This window comes from Buteo buteo, chromosome 3 (assembly GCF_964188355.1).
Source record: "Buteo buteo chromosome 3, bButBut1.hap1.1, whole genome shotgun sequence".
Lineage (NCBI taxonomy): Eukaryota > Metazoa > Chordata > Aves > Accipitriformes > Accipitridae > Buteo > Buteo buteo.
The window spans coordinates 15,311,421-15,335,461 of NC_134173.1; the positions used below are offsets into that span (position 1 = coordinate 15,311,421).

Genomic DNA, 24,041 nt, shown 5'->3' on the forward strand with positions numbered 1-24,041 from the left:
TTGTATAAAAGCTGCTAGAGTAACATTTATCCTCAAATAAGTACAGTATGAGGCCCACGAGTAGAAATTCTCCCCTCATTGCCCATAAATCTCATCTAACTCTATTCCACAGATTCCTCCTTATGTCTCGTTGTGCGGCTTCAGTTTTTGAAGCACCTCAGACACCTAACTGATGGTTTAACCAACGTTCTCCACTGGCTGCTCAACTGTTATCACTAGCAACAGCTCCCTTTAACGATTTGTAAGCGTTGCCTTCATCCCAAATTATTAGGAAGTGTTTGAAAACAATCATCTCTAATGATCCTCTCTAGGCGTTCAGACCTAATTCTTCAAAATAACCTGAATCTTCTGAAATGGTCGTGACCCAGCAATATCCTGTTTGGCCTCTGGATCTTGGTCAAGTCCAGTGCTGTGCAATGGCTTATATTCTAGAAATAGAGCCTTTGCATTAACTTACCTACTCTACCTTGAAAAAACGGCAGTCTTCTGCTTTACTAAGAACTCTGGGACCATAAAAAAAGAATTCCATTCCTGTTTTTCTGCAATGACACCAGAATAGAGCAGCCTGCTTCCTTTCTTCTGCTCCTTATTCCTTTCACTACATTTTTAGTATTTACGTATTTAATACATCTCACGCCATTATTGGGAATAACCGCTGTCAGAGATTCTGTTCCAATAGGGGAAGTTAGATCGTAGAATTTTTTACTCTGCTTTCTGTAAATCTCACTTTCACTAATTCACACCAGCTAAAATTTACATGAAATGTAGATTTACTGCTGAGAAACTTTTTGCCTGTTGCACAGCCTTTCCTGCAAAAATGTTTGATCTTGACGACTTGCCAGAAGCAATTAAAAATGTACCTACACAGAATAGTGAGATCTAACAAAAAGCACGATTACATACACCAGAAACAGCTGATCTAGTTCATCTACATGTTCGCATTTACAGCAAAAAGTAGGATATTTGCCTATTTTTAACATTTCCCTTTCTCTTATTCTTCTTTAGGATGGGTCTACATTAGAATTTTCACTATTAAAAAACCTTAAAACTCAGGATTATTCAATGATTGGAAAAAATGTAACATGAAGGAACTGGGTTTCATTAAACACATTACTACCTAAGTGTGTTGACACTGCATAATCTTAAGAGTATATTCAACCAATACGCACCATATTAGCAAAGGCTACCTGGTATGCTTTCAACCCTTTGCTTTGAGCTAAGACATACTGAAGAGAATACAAATCTTTCAAGTGATTTCAAAAGGCTGCAGAAAAAGATTATTTTTTTTTTTTTTATTAAAGGCAAACCAGTACCCAGACAATACTGGCATACACAAATCTTCTGGAAGTGCTCATGCTAGCATTACTGTTCTGGACAAACCATAATGTGATTAACTACTATTTTTTTTTTAACCTCACACATTACTTTTCAATAAATGCTTCTGTAGTGCTTTTTTATTGCACATATTGTGTAGGTAGATTTCCTCAAGAAACAATGCATTTTGTCATCTCTAGAATCAACTGATTCATCCTACAACCTGCACGAAGTCCCACAGACCTTCCTCTAAGGAACCATGCAAATACATGCTCCTTGTGCTGAGCTCTGAAATATTAATGGGTCAAACACACAACTTACGGCTAGGTATCAGTATTACTTAGAAGAAAGCTTTGCATAAGCCTAGAGGGCAAGGGTTTTCCAGACTGTTTTGTGGAAGAATATGCCTTTTACAAAATTTGGAGATGAGAAAACTCTGATGTCCTCTCAAAATGTGAGCAGTGATATGCTGCACTAGGAAAGGAAAAAGATGTTACAGTAACATCTCTAACCCTTCCCTCCCCTTAAAATAAGGTTGTTGCATTGTGTGACATGCACTTGACAAATAGGGCTAATTTCTGCATGTCTGGGGTCAGAAATTTATATCCAGAATTGCAGACCAGTAACCCTAGCAGTTATGAAATTGTCTCATGGGCCGTATTCAGCTTTCCGAATTGTTCTGCCAGTTAGGACGTGAATAACTGTACCTTTAACATTTTCAATATCTACCTTTAAAAGTGAAACCGTTCAAGACTTTAGATTTTGTGCTACAATTCTGTCTCAACCAAGGCAAAAGAGACATAAGGCCTATCAATGTTATCAGCTTCAGACTTCTTGCATTCCTATTAGTGACACCTGTTTCTAAGATGAAAACTGATGAGCAATCATTTCTATCAGTAAGATCCGGGGCAAAAAAAAAAAATGCAAAAGGCTTATGTTCTTTGTATACAAAAAATTAAAATAGCTCAGATATCTGAACAAATCCTGACTGTAAAAAGAGACATTTCACAGAAGATTTCAATGACATGTATTTTCCAACCAAAAGTAATAGTCTTCATATAACATTAAGATAGACAGTGATCCTGCTCGAGCAGGGGGGCTGGAGCAGATGACCTTCAGAGGTCCCTTCCAACCTCAGCCATTCTGTGGTTCTGTGACTCAAACCATTAAAAATAAATTCTTAATTATTCCAATGTTTTCTGTACAGTGGTAACACCTAATAACAGTTTTGACCATGATCAGTGCTAGCCAACCTACATATCTAAAATGAGAATTTACTAAGAGTTTATAGTTGAAGCAGACAAAATAAAGAAGCGGTGGATGAAGAGATTATAGTCATTTTACAGACAGAAACATTAAGCTCAGAAAGCCTGTTTCCCATTTACACTAACAGCATTCTTCACTATACTGGCAGTATAAGGGGCCTTAATGCAGCTTTAAATTTAATTTATGTAGTGTACAGTGGGCTTAGTATGAGAATAAGGTTGGAATGAATCAAAGTGCTCAAGATTACAAATTACATCTCTGAAAAAGACTAAAATTTAACTCTTCTCATATATAGTCCAACATGTAAGCACAAAGATTTCTGTCTTCAAGAAAGAGGTTATTTCATTAACCATGCAAAAAAGCTCCAAACCCCTTACTGTAGTTTAAAATACAAGGACTATAGAGAAAAAAAAAAATCAATAAAATATATTTTATTTTACTACCCTTCTTGTTACAACTATGGAAAATTAACCTTCTAGCTTTGTTGTTAGGATGCTGTTGTTCTTTTATATACATACACACATATACACACACATAAACGTTTTTCACTTGAAAGGCAAAAAGCATTATATTTCTCCTCACTCATAAAAATTATTTATTTCTGTATTTTTATCTCTCTCTCTAAGTCTCAGTCTTTTTAGGATTATCAGTAACAGTATACAGGGATGGAGTTCAAAAAACTGTAACCCTGAGAATAATATCAAGCACCAAATCCGGTACTACGTATGGGGCTACAGCTTGATACATCCTCACTACCTCTTTGAAACTCAGAAGTCAATAAATTTATTTTCAGATGCGAAACTTAAGCCATCCCAGGTGATAAGTCTCAATCTCTCTCAGACAGTAGGTAAACACTGTGCAACTTAAAAGCAAGAATGGCTAATATAAGAGCGGACAATATGACTAACATAGTATTTGGCCTTGCATAATCGATGGAGAAAAAGACGTTCATTAAGAACGATACCATATGAGAAGGTGAGGATCTTCAGTGCCTGCTACAGAAGTCAGAGAGATCTGAACGTATTTAGCAACTGGAAGGACCATGCACTGAGCAGCTATAGCTTGCTTTTGTTATGCCAAAAAACACCTGTTCTTTTTCTGTTCTCGTGTGGAAACTCTGTATCTGCTGAGGTATTCACAGAAACAGTTTAAAAGTACAGTTTCAAGACAAAAAATAATTATCATTCAAAGTATTACTGTTCTTACTGCATCAACAAAAATTACTTTCATCAGCAAAACAACTTTATTTGAAAGTACCTTAGTATTATCATACTAATCTAGCAATTAGTAATTTAATATATCAACTTCAGTTAAAATGGAAGTTTTCTCCAATCTTAGTTAAGCCTTATATAGTTTATTCACATTCTCTCATCATATTTAAGCTAAATAGCACATTTAGTGTATCAAGTAAGTATATTATCAAAGCATTCTCTACAGATGGTCTGACAAATGAGAACAAAAAGTAAAACCAATGATAATAAATACAAATTAGATTTATCATAATAATGCCTAAAGGCCAACCACAAGCAGCCTGCTCTTTCTAGGTACTGGACAAAAGCAATAATTATGACCACTCCTTCAAAAAACCCTTTTGTATTATGAATTTTTAAGACTTCATGTATTCTTTTCTCTTTGCAGGAAAAAAAAAAGCAAAAAACATTTGGATGAGAAAAGAGAACATACCAATTCACTCTGAGGACAGGGGACCTTGGAGCAACAGTGTCTAAAAAAAAAATATTCCAGGGACAAAAACCAGAGAGTATTAGAAGTATCATGAGCTTCCTGATCAAACAGTCCTAATTTGGTTCTACAGTAGTGAAAACCTTTTGATATTAAAAACTTTGGTATTAATTCTTTTTGCAATGAACAGGTAGGGGAAATGCACTGGATAGCCTTTCCTCCAGTAGCAGACAGCGTGTAAGTTTTTTCCCCAGATCTAGTCAATGCCATGTGTTCCCAACTCCTTACTGACAGGTTAATGAATACAACCTTTCCAAAGTTCAGTCCAGATAAGCTGGAGATGATGAGGGTCAGTTTGGCAACTGAACAACAGAGAGAAAGAAGATCAACCTTTTAAAAGATTTACACACTTTCTTTAATTATCTTCCTAATTTACGTGCATCTGAAGTGAACAGTAATTCCTCTGAGGCTCCATTTGCATGGTCTTGTAACCACTCAGTATGATGGCAATGACATGTTTCACACATTACTGTTGTTAAAAAGCTGCCAATACTGGAAGACTTATTTTGTAGTGAAGTTCACTGAAAAGAAGAATATTCCATCACTACCTTACAGACTGCATTATTTTTTTTCCTTAATTTCTAAGGAAATTAGACTTAATTTCCTTAATTTCCTTAATTTAAATTCATCTTCAGTTTTAGTCTGAGCTTTCCAAGAAAGAGTCAGTAAGAGTACTCCTGGAGTCAGTAGATTGAATTCTCATACCAGCTGAAAATCTCACAATTTGGAAATCTCTTGACTTGGACCAGGTTTTCAGTTATACTAGCTGCGCTAAACAATCACACAAATTTTCTTCTCAGACATGATGCGTGGGTATGTATTCCAAATAGTAAAAAAATATTAACAGAAAGAAAGCATTTATGTGACACACAACTGTCAAGACAGTTACTGCAAGCTCTACTCTCCCTCAACTCTTCTTTAGAAGTTTGCAATTTTGTCCAACTGTATACCAACTTCCTCCACAAGATTAAAAGGTTTCCTTCTTTATCTTTGTCAAAGAAATTCCACAGTATTTAGAGCTGAACTATGTATTTTATCTGGAAAAAAATTTCAAGTAAATGATGATTAATTACAGTAATATACTAATATCTTTCTGGATCTTAGAGCTGCATTGCAAGTTGAAGAGACCAAAACCACAGAATGCAGCACAACATTTATAATTATTAATTTAAATATAACAGATCTCAAAGGCTACAGTATGCAGTAAAATACCCACATTCTGGTTCAATAACACTTTTTTAAAGAACAGTGAAGGATATAATTCAGCATCCACACATATTAAAGTACTTTTCACCTTCAACAGAGAGAATAGTTTACGTTGCTTGCTAAGACTGCATACAAGTATATTAACTACATCATGACATTTGTGAAAAGCTGTTCAACTAGCAGATCTTTTACACAACCTAAAATAAAAGACAAACTTTCCAGGGTAATGTAGACCCAAACACCCTTATGTGTATTTTAAAAAAAAAAAAAAGAGCATTTCATAGCATGCTTTTTTGGAAATTTCTCATTAGTACCTATCTAAAATGTATTCTCTATACATAGTCATATATATAACTGTATAACTAACAACTGATTCACATATGCTGTTGCCTGAATATGTTGTTGCCAGGCAACTGCTATAAAGCATTTTGCACTGCTTGCAAAAATCTGAATGAATGATTCGAAGAGAGATTATTTCTAAAAAACTAGGAAGAAAACTCACTACTGGAATGACATTAATAATTCCTTGCGTATTTCAAAGATGCACAGAGAATGTTCCTTTCATAATTACTGATTTGAGAAAGGACAACTCCTTTGAGTGGGATTTGAAGGACATTTTACAACAAGGAAATTCATGTTCTATGCATGCGGCTAATGTTCCTGCCTGGACTCTGAACCAAAGCCACCGAAGTTAATGGCTTCCTTTAAATTGATCAGGGTCTTTTCATCGGGTCATTGATGTCCATCGTAGGACAAAAATGACAGACTCCTAAATGAAAAACCAGGCCATCACCTTATAGGAGATACAAATAAGCTCTCAATAAAATTTTACCATCTCACAATATGCAAGTGAAAGAGATCAAGTCTACAAACATTTCTTTGTGTAATCTTCATACAGCTAAGGTGTAATCTCACTGAGGCTAATGATATTACACACAAGAGCAAAAATAGAAGCATCTATAATCCAATGATAACATGGATGTGACATGCTATCTGCAAAAGAGAAACTATTTGTCCCTTTAACTCAGTGCCATCCATTACCAAATTAATAGACCTTTGGCTATCAGACCTCTTGAGAATTAAGAGGTGGAAAAGCACATCAAGAAAAGCAACTGGGAAACACAGTGACTCCAAAGTGCATACCACAAGCCTGACTTACAAGTTTCTTTAAACACTAACATTAGCATAAAAAATTGTTGGACTTTTTGTCCTTATTTACAATGGCTGCGATATATTTCTTTCCATTTCCTGCACAATGTGCTTAATCAATAAGAACTGGTCAAAAGCTGAAAATGATTGTTCTTTCCTTAATGACCAAATTGGAAATCCATATATTTTCCATTTAATTCTTCAAATCCATTCATGTAACTGTAGCAAGAAGAGGTACTGAAAGCAGTAATTATTGGTATTTTAAATTATACTTTCAGTATTAAGTAGTAAATGTGACTAGCTTCTTTAATGGATTACAGTGAAATCCTTTTAATTCCATATCTCAGGTTGTCTTGAACTAGCATGAAAAAGGAACTCCTTTACATGGAAGGAATCTGGCATCTAAATTCTGTCAGTCTGGAGCTTTATAAAAATGAAAATAAATTCATTATAAATAGGAATTAAGTTTTTCTAGTTTCATTTGAGTTATTTTCATGCTCCGAGATGTAATTCATAGTTTAGGTCATCCATCAGGATGCAGTTATAAATGGCAATTTTGGTGACTTCAAACAGGCTGAGCAGATTTTCCATAGATAATTATATAAAATAATCTATGGAAAGGATATTCATTCCAGGCTGCACTATTTGCTTGTGCTGTTTCATTCGTTTGTTTCTCAGAACATGCTATGGCAACTCAAAGAAATAGAAGAACCTTTACTCTGCCCTCTGTATTCATCATGACCCACTTGCAAAGCTGCTGCCATCAACAAATGTAATCTCAAACTCGGGACATTTTGCAGATCCCTTCGCTTTCTTCACCCTAAATACATACACAAAATCAATTAAATGTTAGGATTTTGTAAGATACGTACTGCATTATTTCAAGAGGAACTAAGCTGCAGCCAGAGGTTCGTATTCATAGCATTGTTAGTGCTGACTGATTGAAGACAGGGTTAACAGCAGAAGGAGAAATGCCGTTCATTTCCAGAAAAGGTACCTGTAATGATCTAAAAGTATAGTTAAAAATAGGTGGGTTTATATGGTAAAACTTTTCATTTGGTGACTAAGAACAACTTGTTATTTATTACTCAATCAAGACTGACTGGCAGGTACTATTTTCGCTTCAGATAGCGGTATTAGAGTATAAGCTGAACCACTCAGGAAATAATTCTACTCAGTACGTGGAAACATAAAAAACAGTATTTATTCACCGAGTGAAAATTTCCGTTAGATAGGATTCTTTTGTGCTGTGGTCAAGGCGTGCCAAAAAAAAAAAAAAAAAAAAAGAATAAAAAAGACAAAACCAAACAAAAAGATTATGACTTCGAAGGCTGATATGGGTCAAAACGAGACTATCGAAGTGACACAATGCTCATTTTTAATTATACTTCCTAATGTGACATCAAATTGTTTTTCTTCTAAGAAACAGCACTTCAACAAGGCATGAAATCCTCGCAGCTTAGTTTATTAGGAGACAACAAAGGGATTCCAATCTGCTACAAGAAAGTTTCAGCCTATAAGCACAGCCAGCGCAGTATAAAATTGTGTCATATGAATTTTAATGCGACACAAGTATGAAAGATTCCAAAAGAACAAAGGCAGCACAGTCCTGTTCCACACTACACAAATGACCTATTCTGATCTGAACAGCACACCACATTACAATCAAATTTATTTCAAAGGAGGGTCGCACAGGTCAAATGTAATGGCTGCAAGAATGAGGTATTTCCTTTATGTAGTATTAGAGAAAAGCAAAATATCAAACAGCGCAAGAATGCCAGAGCATTGAAAAGAAAGGCCTATTTAGGCTGCAGGGAAACAGATTTTTAAAAGATGTTTTAATTACAGTTATCCTCACTGACTACAGTTTCTAAGTTTCAAAGATACTTGTAATACCTCAATAAAGATGTCATGTATACATGTGAGATTGTCTATAGGCTTTAATTCACATTTAAAATTTCAAGGCACTGTAGAAACGTTTTATATACAGCTCATGCTTAACAAAAGTAAGGAGATAGGCTAAATGGTCTAACTGGGTGGGTGTCTCTTCATGGCCTGACACCTCCATGGCAGAAAGCAGGATATTCCCAAGGGAGGCAAACGTCAGATTCCAGCAACAACAGAGAGGCTGGTAAAGCTCCTCATTTTGGCAAGCTCAGCATCCACCCCTACATCAAAAGAAGCTACTTTAACAACATAAAGATATCAGAACGATAGAGTCTACTTGAAAATACTGGACTGTCAGAAAACAGACAGAAGTCTGTTAAGATGTAAATCCAATGGTAGACGAGCACTTGAAGATTATGGTGGAAAGGCGGCAAAAATTCTTGATGACCAGGTATCAGTAAACAAAAAGTAAGGGCAAATTCTCGCAGTACTTCTTGGCACGTATTCCCATCAAGACTCAGGCCTCATCTTTGACTGATTCAGGTAACCTTTCTGACTAGAATCACTTATTGATGGCAAAACAGCTCTGAGTCCTGACCACTTGGTTCAGAATGGACGTTTGTCCGTCCTCTGTGACTGGAGACGGCATTCACGCATATTACGAATCCAATTTGCATATATGTGGGGAGTAGGTAGCCAGGGTAACAAGCACTTAAAGCAAAGTATAGCCGTAGTAAGTCAGAAGTAAACATGTGATACCGTGAAAAAAAAATAACAACAATCTACATAAAGTGTTTCTATTTTACAAAGTACAAAATCAATAAAAGGAGGCAATCGGAAGAAGATTTACGACTTGAGGTTTTGAAAACTAAATTCTACCAGAAAGTTCACACCAAGTCAAATGTTGTCAGTTGTTGAGTTTTTTTAATAAACTGAAATACGCTATCTGATTTTGCTCTATGGTATCATGTCACTCAGTTTTACCTGAAACTTTACAGGTTGCATTATACTGAAGTATCTTCCATTTGATTCCCAGCCAGGGCTCCCTCAGTCACAAAACAAGACAGAATAAAAGCTGCACTGGAAGAATTTCCGTAATGAGTTGGCTACCAGCCTAAAGGCTAGAATTAGTTTTATTGCCCAAGTCTAGCACTAAAATTGGTATTAGTCACCTCGGCTCTCCAAGTTCTAATCAATTGACTTTTCAGGAGACATTGAAATATTCAAAGAATGTAGATTATTATGACCAAAAAAAATATCCCAACACCAGTAACTTCCAGTGTCTAAGAATGAAACATAACCAGCAAGAGATACAATTCTATTTACGAATTTCAGCATGATCTTAACCTTAGTTTCCAGAATGCATAGCTCTCTTTCCCTCCTTTCCATATTTTTTGGAGGTTAAAAATATTCATTTGTTAACAGACATTTATATCCCTGAAAACTGATGTATTCACCTACGTTATGACAGCTCTAGTGTAATTCATTAAGGTTTGGACTTGGAGATAGACATAAGGGAAAAAAATGCAAACCTTTAATGTTTCACTTGGTGAATAAAAATTGCATTAATTTAGGAATTCAGTCACAAGAATCCAATTAGCTATGGATATATAGACACATATTCATACCTTTCAACCACCACACTCATTTGAATTTTGATGCTATTTTCTATAAAATATAATCCATTTTACATTGTGCTTAATAGATTTATTCAGATGTGCATCCCCATATGTCATATTTAAGCTTATACTACCACCTGCCTGAGGCTCTGTAGTCTGAATTGTCAGCCCCACACACCTCTTCAGTAGGAGAAAATCCTCCATAGACACCGTATGAACTGTTTCACTTCTGCTTAGTGTAGAAGTATGATAATCATTCTGACCATGAATTATATCCACTCCAAAAAAATGCAGTTACGTCTCCCCCCAAAAATCAGATTAACGTCTTCAAAACAAAATATTCAAGCTACGCAAGATATGCTGCAATGAAATACCACTGTCCTCGTAATTTTGTTTTCAAAAGTCAGCAAGTATCATCCAAGATTACTGTAATATGAACTCTACATTTGTTGCATATATGCTACACGCACAGGTATATGAAGTATTCACATATCTAGAGATATGCATAAACATAATTTCACACTTAAAGGACTCTGAGATACCTTCAAACACAGATTTGCAAATCAAATAGATTAACTCTGCTTCCAACTACCAACATCAAGGTGATGTGATACCATCATCTCACCGCTTTGTGTTGGGCCCATCTAACACTGCCGAGCTGGGGAAAAACTGATGAGCAAAGGTTAAGCAGAGGACTGCCAGAATCAAACTAACACTTGGAAATTGCTTCTTCAGCTAGACTAATGCTTGACTGATGCATGGAGCGACTCCGGGGTTGCAAAATCATTAAAAAGAGCAGCCATTCTCTTTGGATTTACACCATCTCTCAAACATTTGGAGTCAGTGCTACTAAGGATTCGGACCAAACTCTTCTGTGCTCTTTTGGAATTAACAGCTCTGCCAAGGCAGCGGAGTGCTCCAAAGGTCAATTTATGATTAGTCTCCCACCACCCTGCACACTGTGTCTGCAAGCAAAGCACAGCATCTGGGGGGAAGGGAGAAGGGGGGAGGAGAAGGAGGAGGTAAGTACTAGCACTGGGATAAACTCCCAGAGCACGACTTGGAGGAGGGTGGATTTCACGAGGCCCCTGCTCTGTTCGGTTTTGGGGCAAGCAGGGAGAGGCAGCCCACCTTCCCGGAGGGGAGAGCAGGTAGGGACCCCTGCGCTGGTCTGCACCCCTGGAGAAAAAAACAAGGGTGAACCCAACGAAGAACCCCAGCCCTCCTCCCAGCCCCGCCAGGTTTCGTCTCAAGCCCACAGGGACCCTGGGCTTTTGGGATTGCTGGCAACACCAGTAGCTGTGCAAGCCAGCAGAGGCCTCGGGGCTTCTAGCTCCCTTGAGCCTTCTCCTTCTCACAGGCACAAAGGGTAGGAGAAAACCCGAACCGAGGAGTCCCGGGACCGTCGGAAGTTTAGGGAATCCTGGCACTCTGCTCCGACTTCACCGCCTTCTCAAGGCTTGCTCTGCCCCGTCCGGGAAAGTGCCCATGGCCACTCTGATAACACGGCGTTATCTTCGGCCTCCCCCCGCATCCCGGCGGGTACGGAGGCCAGCCACCCTCAGCTGAGGCACCACCCCTGGTTTTGATCGCCGTCAGCTCCTGCATCTGCCTTTCGGTCCAGGCGGCTGTCACCCCCTTCCCGCTGCAGGCTCCCCTTCCCCAGCACCCCATGCCCTCGGGCAGCAGGCAGCATCCCCCCCCCCCCCCCGCCCCGGTCCCCTTTTCTCAGTTACTAGCGGGCTGCTGTGGTACCAGCCTCCAATATTTTTTTTCAGACCTTGCCCTGATCGAAGACATCCCTTTGCCAAAACGGGCGAGGAGGCAGGGAGGGAGAATGCGTGCACAAAGTTTTTACAGATCCTGCCTGCGCCCTCCTCCCCCCACCCCAGCCCCTGCCGGAGGCAGCAAGGCGAGGGGCAGGCGGGGGGGACACGGACGCCCGAGGAGTCGGCGGAAGGGGGGGTTAGGGGGGTGTCTGCCCCGGCCTGTGGGATTCGGGAAGGACGGAGGGACGGGGCGAAGCTTTCCGCCGAGAGTGATCGCGGCAGGCGCTCGCTGCGAAAGAAGGAAGGAGCGGCGCCTTGCCGGAGAGGGAGAGGGGAGAAGCCGGCTCTCTCCGAGGTGCAATGGCAGCGCATCCCCACCGACCCCTACGGAGAAGGGAGCAAAGTCCGAGCGGCGGCGGCAGCAGCAGGTCGCCGCGCCCCGCGCTGGCGGCCCCGGCCCGGGGCACCGCCACCACCCCCCTTCCCCAGGCCGGCGAGGCGGCCGCCGGCGCCTCGCCCCCACCCCGGGCAGGGCCGGCGAAGGGAGAGCTCACTCACCCCCAGCTTCCTGCTGCGGATTTTCACGTAGCCCTGCTTGACTATATCGTTAAAGTTGGAGGCCATGGCCAGCGCTGCCTGCTTCCTCCCCTCCGCGCCTGGAGTCGTCCTCCTCCTCCTCCTCCTCCGCCGCCTCCTCCTCCTCCTCCTTCTCCCCCGGGCCCTCCCGGGTGCCGCCGGCCGCCGGCTCCCGAGGCGCCTCTGGCATCCAGGCAGCGGCAGGCGCCGCGCTCCGCTCCGCTCCGCTCCGCACCACCCCGGGGCGGGGGGCGGCCGCTCCGCTCCGCTCTTCCGCCGGCCCCTCGCCTCTCCCGCTCCGCTCCCCCCCGCGCCGCCCGGCGGCTGCTCCGCGGCTGCCCGCGCCTACGGGCGGGGAGGCGGGCGGGGCGGCGGGCGGAGCGGAGCGGGGACACCGCCCCCGGCGCCGCGGCCGCGGAACCCGCCTCCAGCGCCAGCCCTGCCCGCCGCCGGGGGTCGGGGGCCGCCCGGGAGGGTGGCCCCGGGGCGGGGGTCTGCGAGGCAGGGGAGGGGGGACGAGCTTCGCCGCCCCCGGGCGCGGCGCAGAGCGGAGGCCGGATGCTCTCCTCGGCCTCGGCGCTGTTCGCCGGTTTTCTCCAGGCTGTCAGATGGCCGCGGCGTCCCCCGCTCGGGTGGCAGATCCCTTCGGGAACGCGGCCCGGGAGGGCATCTTGCTGCGTCTGTAGTCGGGAAGCCGCGTAGGCGCCCACCACCAAGCGTTGAAATACCGTGTCGGTAGGGATAACTCAATGAAACAAACATCTCAACTGCAGAAGTTAAAAAAGAAAAAAGGTCCAAGTCCATCTGAACTCGAAAAACCAGGTGTCACACCTAGGCATCCTGTGCCCTCCGCAGTGATGGCCGCGTCTTTAATTGCTCACGCTGCTCATTGAGGTGGATCTAGCAAAAAGAAGGGCTTCTGAGAAAAACAGATAATGTTTAGAAGAGATCGGGAAGAAGGCAAAAAAAAATTGGAATTGCTTGTGTTTGCTTCAGTTAGGTGCAAAACAGGGGGGGCCAAGAATGAACCTAAACTGCTTGAGAAAGGAAAACTACAGAGGTATGGGACTGACAAGACAGTGCATTGCCATTGCTCTATAAAATTGTACTTCATAAACGCTTTCAGTGAAAAAAGTTTGATTTTTCTGATAAGCTTAATAAAAGCTTCATAAGCTCTTTTCCTAGATACTTACTTTCTACTGCACTATTGCCCTGAAGTTTTATGAATCGGGAATTTGCAGCATACAGTGTGCTACAGACTGGGGCGGTGAAACCTATTTCTGCAGTTGAAAGTTTGTCAGATTTTCAAAATCGATAGACAATATTCTTAGTAAATGGATTGTGAAGTTTGTTATAACTTAGTTGGTTTCGCGTATCCAACCTTCTGCAAATTAGACTTTCTCCGCAAAACTCTTCAGAACTTACGTCTAGAGATTAATCTTGCAGCAAATAGGAAAGATACAATCTCGAAAATTGATTACAGTGCTTGGTTGATGGGATTATAAGGAAAAGCTTTGTAACTTCACTGTAACTACCTGCAGTACTGCGTTCAGCTCTGGGGTCCTCAGCACAGCAAAGACGTGGACCTGTTGGAGTGGGTCCAGAGGACGGACACAAAAATGATCAGAAGGATGGAACACCTCTCCTATGAGGAAAGGCTGAGAGAGTTGGGGTGGTTCAGCCTGGAGAAGAGAAGGCTCCAGGGAGACCTGATTGCTGCCTTTCAGTACTTAAAGGGGGCTTCTAAGAAAGATGGGGACAAACTTTTTAGCAGGGTCTGTAGCGATAGGACAAGGGGTAGTGATTTTAAACTAAAAGAGGGTAGATTCAGGCTAGATATAAGGAAGAAATTTTTTACGATGAGGGTGGTGAAACACTGGCACAGGTTGCCCAGAGAGGTGGTAGATGCCCCATCCCTGGAAACATTCCAGGCCAGGTTGGACGGGGCTCTGAGCAACCTGAGCTAGTTGGAGATGTTCCTGCTCATTGCAGGGTGGTTGGACTAGATGACCTTTAAAGGTCACTTCCAACCCAAACCATTCCATGATTCTGTATAGGGGAAATGGGAGATAAAAGAAAAATCTTGATGTTTCTGATTTCCAAAACATTTTTGATTGTGATGAAGGTATTTTTGCTAGTCCATCATAAGCCATGTATAGAATCCCATTTAAAAAAAAAAAAACAGCAAACCAACCAACCAAAAAAAACCCAAAACAAAACAGAATCATCGTATTATGATCTAAACTCTTGCATCTTCATTGACTGCTGTTGGCTTTGCATCCAAGTCCAACAAATGTGAAAATTATGATACTAGGCCAAGAAAATTCTCTTTTCCCAGAATAACCCTTATTTTATTTATTCTGAATATTTTGCTGTGGTCAATTAATAAATGGTGAAGCAGATTAACGTTTACCTATCCTTTTACTTTTTAGCAACTTGCTTCTTGTTTATGTGAATTTTGGAACATCTGCTAGGAGTAAGATTCTGCTTTATATTTATCAGAGCAAAAAATTCTACATAGTTATACAATTGTTTATAAAAGACATGATCATAAAAAAAGAATAGAGAAAAATACCTAGCCTCTATATAATTGTGGCTTCCTAGGTATTTCTAGCGAAATGTCAAAAGGATATTATAAGTTTGAATTTCTACTTTGGGCACAATACAACTTCTTCCTTAATTTCTGTTTTAATGATATGTCAACTCAGAATATTCTGTGATTTTAGAGAGAAAACTGGGATATGCCTACAAGAGAATTCTTTCAAGACACCTTACAATATATTAAACGTAAGCTTTGTTCAAAATGAGACTAGCCATTGTTTAAAGTACAGAAAGCTCTTGAAGGATCAAAAAGGAGAGGAACATTTCCTTTCAGTTGCCAACCAGAAGAGTACATAATCCTATTCAATTAACTGACAAAAAGACATTTCCCTTACAGATTAACCCTGAAAGGTTTGTAAGTTTGTAGACCTGGTTTCAGATGCAGTCCCTGCTCCCTTTTCACCACCTCTCAGCTACACAAAAATTGACTTGTAGGATCTGAGAAAAAATTGTCCTCATATTGAGATAGAGCTAATGGTATGTTGGTTTGTTTTTTTTTTAAAGATTGTGCTGTATATCATACGAAAGGGGCAGCAGTTTCAGAGCATACAGCATTCCTGGGCATTTTTTAGTTTTTCAATCTCTGCAGAAAGAGGTAACGATACAGCAGAACTTGTGTCATCTCCCTAACGTGCATCTCTTGTTGTCAGAACTCTATTGTTTGGAAAATTTCCTGCCAGTGAAATTGAAGAAGGTGATATATTTCCAAAGCTAATCAGCCATTTATTCTTGAGTATATTACTTTATCATATCAGATGCATGAAAAATGGTTTTGATGGTATAGATAATCATATCTCTATTAGTAATTTTTAACAGATTCTTGTATTTTTCTCTAAAATCCATGTATGAGTTTCATTATTATTATTTATTTTATTACAATAAAAATGCAATAAGACATAAGCAAAACATGTGCAAAATACAAAGCATTTTCATTCTACATTCTACAGAGTGTGTAAACTAGCCAGCCTGAGCTTATAAGATGATCGGTCTGGTATTTATTTTCAGCTGCTTTGGATAGCACCAGTCAGAATGATCAAATATTCATTTGCGTATGGGTCCCATGGGCAGCTTGTGGCACAAATGCATAGCAAGGCCACTCCGAATCCCCAGAAGACAGCCGAACTGTCTTGTTACTTCCCCGCAAAAATTGTCTTGTGTTCATAACACATTCATACATTGTATTTGCTGTGAAAGTCACAACTTACAAAAGAAGATTCTCCAAAGCAGTCACCCCAAATGCTTTAGCCTGTTTTTCTTCAGAAATCTCAGAAAGGCAAATGTTCTCAGGAACTCAACAGGTACAAAGTCAGTGGAGCCAAAAGCAGGAGGCAGGAAAGACATAGTATGATTCCTTCTGAAGAATACATTGCCATGAACTAATGCCTTATGTATTTTCTAAAAGATTATTTCTGATATGCCTGTTGGTGTGAAATCATCATTTGGAAAGGGAAATGATTCAGCAGGTAATCAAGTCATAAATTATTTCAAGCAGAGAAGTTAATTTCTAATCTACCTAACATAAATGCAATCAAATCTAATACTATTTTGGACAGACAATATGTATTGCCATTTGCCTGTGTCAGAAAGTAATTAATTTAAATGAAATGATCTTCACCTGTGCTTGCTTGAAAAAATGAACAAATTTTGGCAGTATATATTTTAAATCTGACTTTATATGTCCCCTGTTCGTGAACGATTCACATTCATAAATGATTCTCCAGTGACAGCTATCTGTGTTTGAATTTTCCTGCCAGGATGGACTTTCACCACACTTGCCAAAGAGGAGCACAGAGAGCTCCCTCTCAGTTTTTATCAAAGCAAGCTGTTTCTCCCTCTTTTTCTTGATCGAATACCAGCTGAGTCTAAAGGAAAACCTCTGGTTAAAAGTTTATCAGGGAACTGGCAGTTAGTATTTAATCAAGACATCAGATAAAAAACATGTTCTCACCTAAAGCTGTTTCCAATCTAAAATAAACAGTAATTTTTATTATGATAATAGAAATTTGCATAGGCAATGCCAAGAAAGACACATTAGCTAATGTATTATTAATGCGTTGGAAGCCTACCTTCAGCTAGGCTTCAGACAATTATTTTGCTCCAACTCATAAATCACATACTAACCAGAGTCCTTTGTGAACTAGCATGAAACATAAATCACCTAGATAGACAATATTAAAAAACTATTGTTTTCCATGGGCATTGTTAACAGCAGAGCCATTAGTTCCTGCAAAAAACCACATGCATATTTATTACTGGCTTACTATCCAGACCCATAGTGCATATCCTTTCATCCCCCAAATATAGGGAAGACAGACAGGCTAACATCCTACCCTGTTGCTTCTGACCTGTGTCAGAAAGGTAAATAAATAAATGGGGCATCTCCTGGTTTATAGGGTGATATAGCTGATTAGTTTGGGTTTGGAGATCAGAAAAGCGAATATTGTCACCTTTCCTTTTCTATCAGAGAGCTAGTGAGATTCAAATCTCTGCTCCTCTGAGACTCCTGCCTTTTGACACAAATCATAATTTATGCTTTTTGCTCCTTGCCCAAAACAAGAAATACTATGGCCATGGTTGGGGCCCCAGTAACTGTGTTGGCAAACTAGCTTTGTCTTGACAGATGTGCTCTCTCGGAAGTAACTGCACCATCCCGAGGCATTACTTTCCCCGGACATCTGCCCCAGTCCGGTTTTGGAGAGCAATGCCCTGAAGCAGGGGTATATGTATACTGGCTTTGACAGTATATACCTTTATAGAAGTATATGTATACTGGCTTTATCATAAAGGGCTTAGGCTAATATATTTGACTATGAAGTGCAATATCCAAGAGTAAGATACTTTGCTTCTGCTTATGGGGAAATAGTGTTTTGAATTAAGGCAGCTAAATCTTAGAGAACCCATTAAGCCCAATCCTCTTGCAAAAAATATACCTATAAACCCAATAATTTTCTGACTGGCTTCTGCCAATTTCTAAACATGAAACATGGTGAATACCACTTAAGTGTTCTATTTGAAATAATGTGTTTGGCATTTTACCTATGATACTCCAACAATCTTCAGAAACAGCTGCAGGAAAACTTTTAGGGAATGAAATCACATTCTGTGTAGAAAGTATTATTTTCCATTATAATTATCTTTAGAGATTCAAAGGTTGAAACTTAGCAAAGTACACTTGAAGCTTGAAGGCAAACTTGAATTCTGATTCTTCTAAGTTTTCTACCGTGGGAAGTCCTGCATTAAAAATATATTCCACCTACTTACTACCTTTCTTCGTATTTTCTGTGGCTTTCTAGTCTATAAATAGACAGTTATCCTCTGCTAACGAAAAGCACTATGGTGAAACAAAAGCTACCAATTTCATTCTGAGTATTCTATTCCTACAGATTCCTCCCCTCCCACAGGGAAATTATATTTGATTGACCTATCGGCTTGTCCACCAATTCTGTCCTCTTAGGTAACCTTTAAATCTGGTCTTGTGATAGAGTCTCGAAATAGAGAAATGTCTTTCCAAACTAAACCATGTGATATTGAGAAAGAGAATGAACACAGGAAAGATGACTATTCATTTTATGTTTCTGACGATAGAAAGAGTAAGGCTTTATGAATATGTCTCCAGAAATATGCACAAGGAAAAAACCCAGTCTGAAACCACGAATGTGATAATGACCATGTAGGATGGAAATGTTAACTGAAGAATCATAGAATCATAGAATAGAATGGTTTGGGTTGGAAGGGACCTTAAAAATCAACTAGTTCCACCCCCCTGCCATGGGCAGGGACACCTTCTACTAGACCAGGCTGCTCAAAGCCCCATCCAACCTGGCCTTGAACACTGCCAGGGATGGGGCAGCCACAGCCTCTCTGGGCAACCTGTGCCAGTGCCTCAGCACCCTCACAGTGAAGAACTTCTTCCTTACATTTAATCTAAACCTGCCTTCTTTCAGTTTAAAGCCATTACCCCTTGTCCTATCACTACATGCCCTTGTCAAAAGTCCCTCCACCACCTTAAGAAGGTGAAGAAAAGGGACTGAATGTAACACAATGAAGTGTCTCAGTGCCAAATTTCACAAATTAGGAAGCAAAGTCTTCCAAAACACAAGTGAAAGTTAGGACAGTCTACCCTAGCATATTTTTGTATTATAGCTGCCCATCGTTTCCCTTTCTTACCCATTTCCCTGAGGGGAAGAGACAGGAAGAACACGAGATAATAGGAGGAAGAGAGAGCTGCCTTAAATTTAAAGGAGATTCCAGCTTGACCTAAAGAGGAGTGGAATCTAGCTGAGATGCTGAGGAACAAAATGTGACTATTGTTAAATATAGCTTTCTTCACACATTTTGTTGCCTTATTTTTTTCTGTATTTTTGTGGTATTTTTGCAACGCCATGCTTTAAGGAAATTGCAGTCTTTTAACTTTAAATTTTGCCTGTCAGGAAAGCTGACTCTTAGTGGTCATATGCAAACTAATGTATTTCATTACTACAGCTGTGGTAAGCCTGTCCATAAGACACAGGAACTCCAATGTTTTATATCCAGTTTCCACCCATATTGTTCCACAATATCCAAATAGAAACATGCACCTCCACTTCTCTTGTCTAGACTGGCTTGGGGTTGCCATTGTGGAGGTCTGAAGGAAAGAAGTAACAAGAGTTAGGTAGGAAGGCTCTGGATGTGCAGGAAGATACTGGGAAATATGTCTAAGTAGGGACCATCCTTGAGAACATCCTCGGGATCCTCATGAAGCTCGACACAGCCTAGTGGAAAACCCAGCCCGGTGGGAATAAAAAAAATGAAAGGTGGGTAATAGCTTAGAAATTCTGTGAAAACTGATGTCAGGTATACAACAAAGACTGCAACTAGTCCTATCAGTAAGGGAAGGCAAGTAAGGTTCACCTATCACATTTTCAGCATTGCTGTTATCTTCTGGCCGATCCCCATGATCACACTCTAGACTATACAGAGTGAGCTTCTTCCCTCCAGGTGTTGCAGGAGACAGTGAGTGAGTTGTGGTTACTGAGGCTAGGACGTCTAATAAAGGAGAAAAATCCCAAATTCCTAGCAGTCTAGACTTCACTGGTTTTGCTCACAAAATGGCTTGTTCAGAATCCAGCTGCACGGAGTGCACCAGCTCCTCTCACCGCGAGCAGCCCCTGCAGCCTGAGAAAGGCATCTGGGTGCATAACTTTTCCATGCGCTCACAACCGAAATTTATGCTTTCCCTATTTCAAATAGTGGCCCTTGTGGATATTTCAGAATATAGTATTACTAATAGTAGCGGAGGAGGTAACTGTCCCCAACCCACTGCCTCAGGATCATACCTCACATTATTTACTTTACCACAAACATACTGAAGCTTTAGAGAACTGGATGAAGCACCTCCTCCAGGAGAACGTGCAAACCCACCGTTTTATAAACCTTTGTTCATCTGAGAGTGTCCTGGGAACACCATACCCCAAACTGGTGCATATTCCACTGTTGGGTGGGCGTATCTGGACTGGTGCTAGCAAAGGGTTGTCAAATTTGCAGAGACCTTCTGCAGTTTCTGTCAGTACCTAGAACTTTCGCAGGACTCTCAGAGGCCCAAACAAAAAGTTTGAGCTTGTGGGGAGGTCTAACTTTCATGATCTTTTGGGTAGGGTCCAAGAGCTGGGGATTATACTGCATTTTTATAAGCCCTAACGTGACTGTGCCTTCGAATCCAGTGAGAAACCCAGCATCAATCTATTAATGTCTGCAGGAATCATGGTTGCGGTCTGCATTTTCCCTGGGCTGACGCTGACTTTTTCCACTCTGCACGACCCCAGCTATTCCAGCCTAGGTCCTTCGTGTGGGCAGGTGAGGAGCAGCAGGAGGAAAAACCTATTTCAGTCCTCACAGCCGTGTGCTTTCCACTGGAAGTGGAGCATCGTGTTGTGTCACTGTTTTTAATGTGTTACCAAGTCATCATTCCTCACCCTCCATTGCTTGCAGTATCAGGTGGAGTAGGCGGTAGGCACCCCTTCAGGAAACGTACAGTGTAAAACATAAATATTCCCCTGCTTATCTCCAAACACCTACGTGTATGATTTTGCAACTTAATCTTACCTGAATAACTTTGCAGAATGGTTCAACATTAACATCACTGACTTTCTGTAAATCTTTAGAAGCAATAAAGGTGTTATGTACATAGCTAATTGCCAATCCGTAATCTTTTAAGGTTAATACTTAATACTATTTTTTGTAGTTAATGCATTTTTTTTTCCTCTATAGAGCAGTTGAAGCTTCAGCTTGAGAAAATAGAAAATGGATAGACATTTGTTTGAAAAAATTGAATATATAAACATTTTTCTAGGTCAAATAGTTCAAAAAAAGCTTTTCAGATGAGATAATTTTTCTCTGAAAAATTTTCTCTTATCGCATTTGAAAACATTTGTGACATTTTAGGCTGAATGAGAAAATCTTGTCTAATATTCATTCATTTGCCTCTAAGTGTACATGTAAGCATGTGTTCATGCACAAATAAATGTAAGGTCCAAGGTGTAACTTATAATAGAACTGTTATCTGTTTTCATACCTTAACTGCAATAAAGCTCTTGTGTATGTCTATAAAATGGAGTTAAACATTTTATGAATGTTTAAAAATCATCCAGGAATCCATCAGCGTCTGACTTACTTGACCGCATTCTTTTCTTTTTTTTATAGCTTCAATTTAGTTATACAGATCTGAGCACCTAATTCATTCTTTTGTTCCAAAGACAGTAATTTGAAAGGAGTACTTTCCATGAACCTAACAGTTTGGAGCACTAAATGTATTTTCAGATAACTGTAATGATTTGATAGAAATTTCTGAGTTGATCATTTGTGACTGTCAGATATACTATTACTTGCTTATCATCTTTTATTAGAAGGTGATGCTAGTATTTGCTCTTCCTGCCTGTATTTTTCTCTTTTTTTTTTTTTTTTTTATCACAGATGATCCAGGGTTTACCTTTTAAATATGACTGACTGTTTTAATCAGGAGCAAGCATTATTATTCATTTCAAAGATGAGATAATTACAACTGTTACACAATTTCCAGTAGGTATTATATTTATTGAAAATCGAGGTTTTTTCTTTCTCCTCTGAATCTGTAATTTGTGCTCTACAATGAGCAACTTCTTGAATTGCTCCTTATCTGGAAGGCATATTTAGGTGGGAAACATTTATTAATAAAAAAATTGATGCTCTTTTATACTCCCCAGCTTGTTAATTTAAAAAATAATGCATATTTGCTACAAATAAAATATTTCTTTCATCCTTTATGAAGGCCATGCCTGTTTGAAATGGCAACCAGCATGGTGATGAAGGCTAAGTGTCTGCCAAGATTAAAAAGAAGAGGAACTTAAACCAGGTCTTTTGTTTACATCCCGCATGATCTTTCCCCAGAACTCAATAAATAGGTATTAATAGCAGGTATGAGATTGTAGGTGATGTTTTCAGAGTCTGGTGGGCAGCAAAACAACCCTAAATGTGGGTGACATAATAACCTTAACTGTTAGATTAAGTTACATTGAAGAGATCCCAATTAACTCTTCATAGTTTTACTGATGCCATTTCTGTCTGGTGACATTAAGATTATTAAGGAAAGACACAGGAGAAAGACACCTAAGCAGAAATCAAGAGGCAGATTTAACATTGTATCTCATTAGAATCAAAACAGAATCAAAACAGTTGCTTGTTCACCTTCTCTACTTCAACAGAGCCAAGGAAAAGTAGGGTCATTTGACCCCCAGAAATATCATTTTGGTGAAAGCTTTGAAGAAAAACCTTTAACCTCCTTCAATGAATCCTTTATAACTTATTTCCTTTAATATTCATTTTCTAAGAATGTTATTTAGTACATTAGGCTATCAGTTTTACTTGCTACACACAAAAAAAATTGTATATTAACTGTGGATCAGCTTTGATTGTAATATGTAGCTTTACTATTATTACAGCTAAGTCTTGCATTTCATTTCCAATTAAAAAGATATCTAACAATCAAATTTGCCAAAATACTATGGTTTGGGTTTTTTTTTCATGTTAAATTTAACAAACAAATTCACTACTACTCACTACGAGGGCATCTAGTACTCACTGTAATAGAATAGTTTCTACAGATCAATATGCCTAGAGCAAAATCCCTTCTAATAACCAAACACCATAGACATCTGAAACTAAATCTTCCCTCCTCTGCAAAATGAAAGCTTCTAACTTAGGCACAGAGTAGCTATTTGCTAAATGCAGGTTTGACACACTCTCTTCATCCTAACACCATCCTCATACTGTCACATGATCCCAACCAATGAGGAGAAATGGAAAAAAAGTCTCCTTTTCCCTTATACCTTGTTTAAAGGGAACTCAGGGAAGTGGTTTCATTTACTGCCTGCTATTAGAAGTGCATTTGGTTTTTTTTTTAAATTAATAAGGGTGAAAAAAAGTATCTTGGATGAGACCAGTAGAAGCAGCCAGAGATGAAGAAGACACGACACCCCTAGGAAGCTTCATGACTCCACAGGGAGCTGGGTCACTGCAGAAGTGAGACTGTTCTTCAGCATTCCCCTACTGCTAGGGAAACAAACCCAATGAAATTAGGTTTTGGTAAAGAAAGCACACATAATCACATGACACAAGGGATGGCAGCTGAAAACCATAAAAATAGGAAACCTACTTATGTATCATCAAAAAGATGTACGGTTCCACATGAAGTTAAAAAAAAAAAATAATCACCATTTCAAAATCTTACTAGAGAGGCATTTGTTCCTCTTGGAGGAGTGAATGACCATATGTTTTAACTGGTGCCATTTTTCATTCTAGAGCCTTCTAAATCAGGCAATGTCTAACAAACATTCCACAGCTACTGTGGCATTGGATCAAATCTCTAAAAAAAGGCAACAGAGGATCTCCTCTGAGTACTACT

The 24,041-nt window shown here is 39.8% G+C and overlaps 1 protein-coding gene across 1 annotated transcript in view; it reads right to left on the bottom strand.

Moving 5' to 3' along the window:
- The window catches only part of DOK6 (docking protein 6), a 258,270-nt gene extending 245,659 nt beyond the window's left edge, over positions 1-12,611 (bottom strand). Inside the window, exon 1 of the mRNA XM_075024292.1 lies at positions 12,509-12,611. Within this exon, the coding sequence (XP_074880393.1) occupies positions 12,509-12,574 (66 nt within the window). The 5' untranslated portion in view covers positions 12,575-12,611. The remainder of the gene's footprint in view (positions 1-12,508) is intronic.
- Between the last annotated feature and the right edge of the window lie 11,430 nt (positions 12,612-24,041).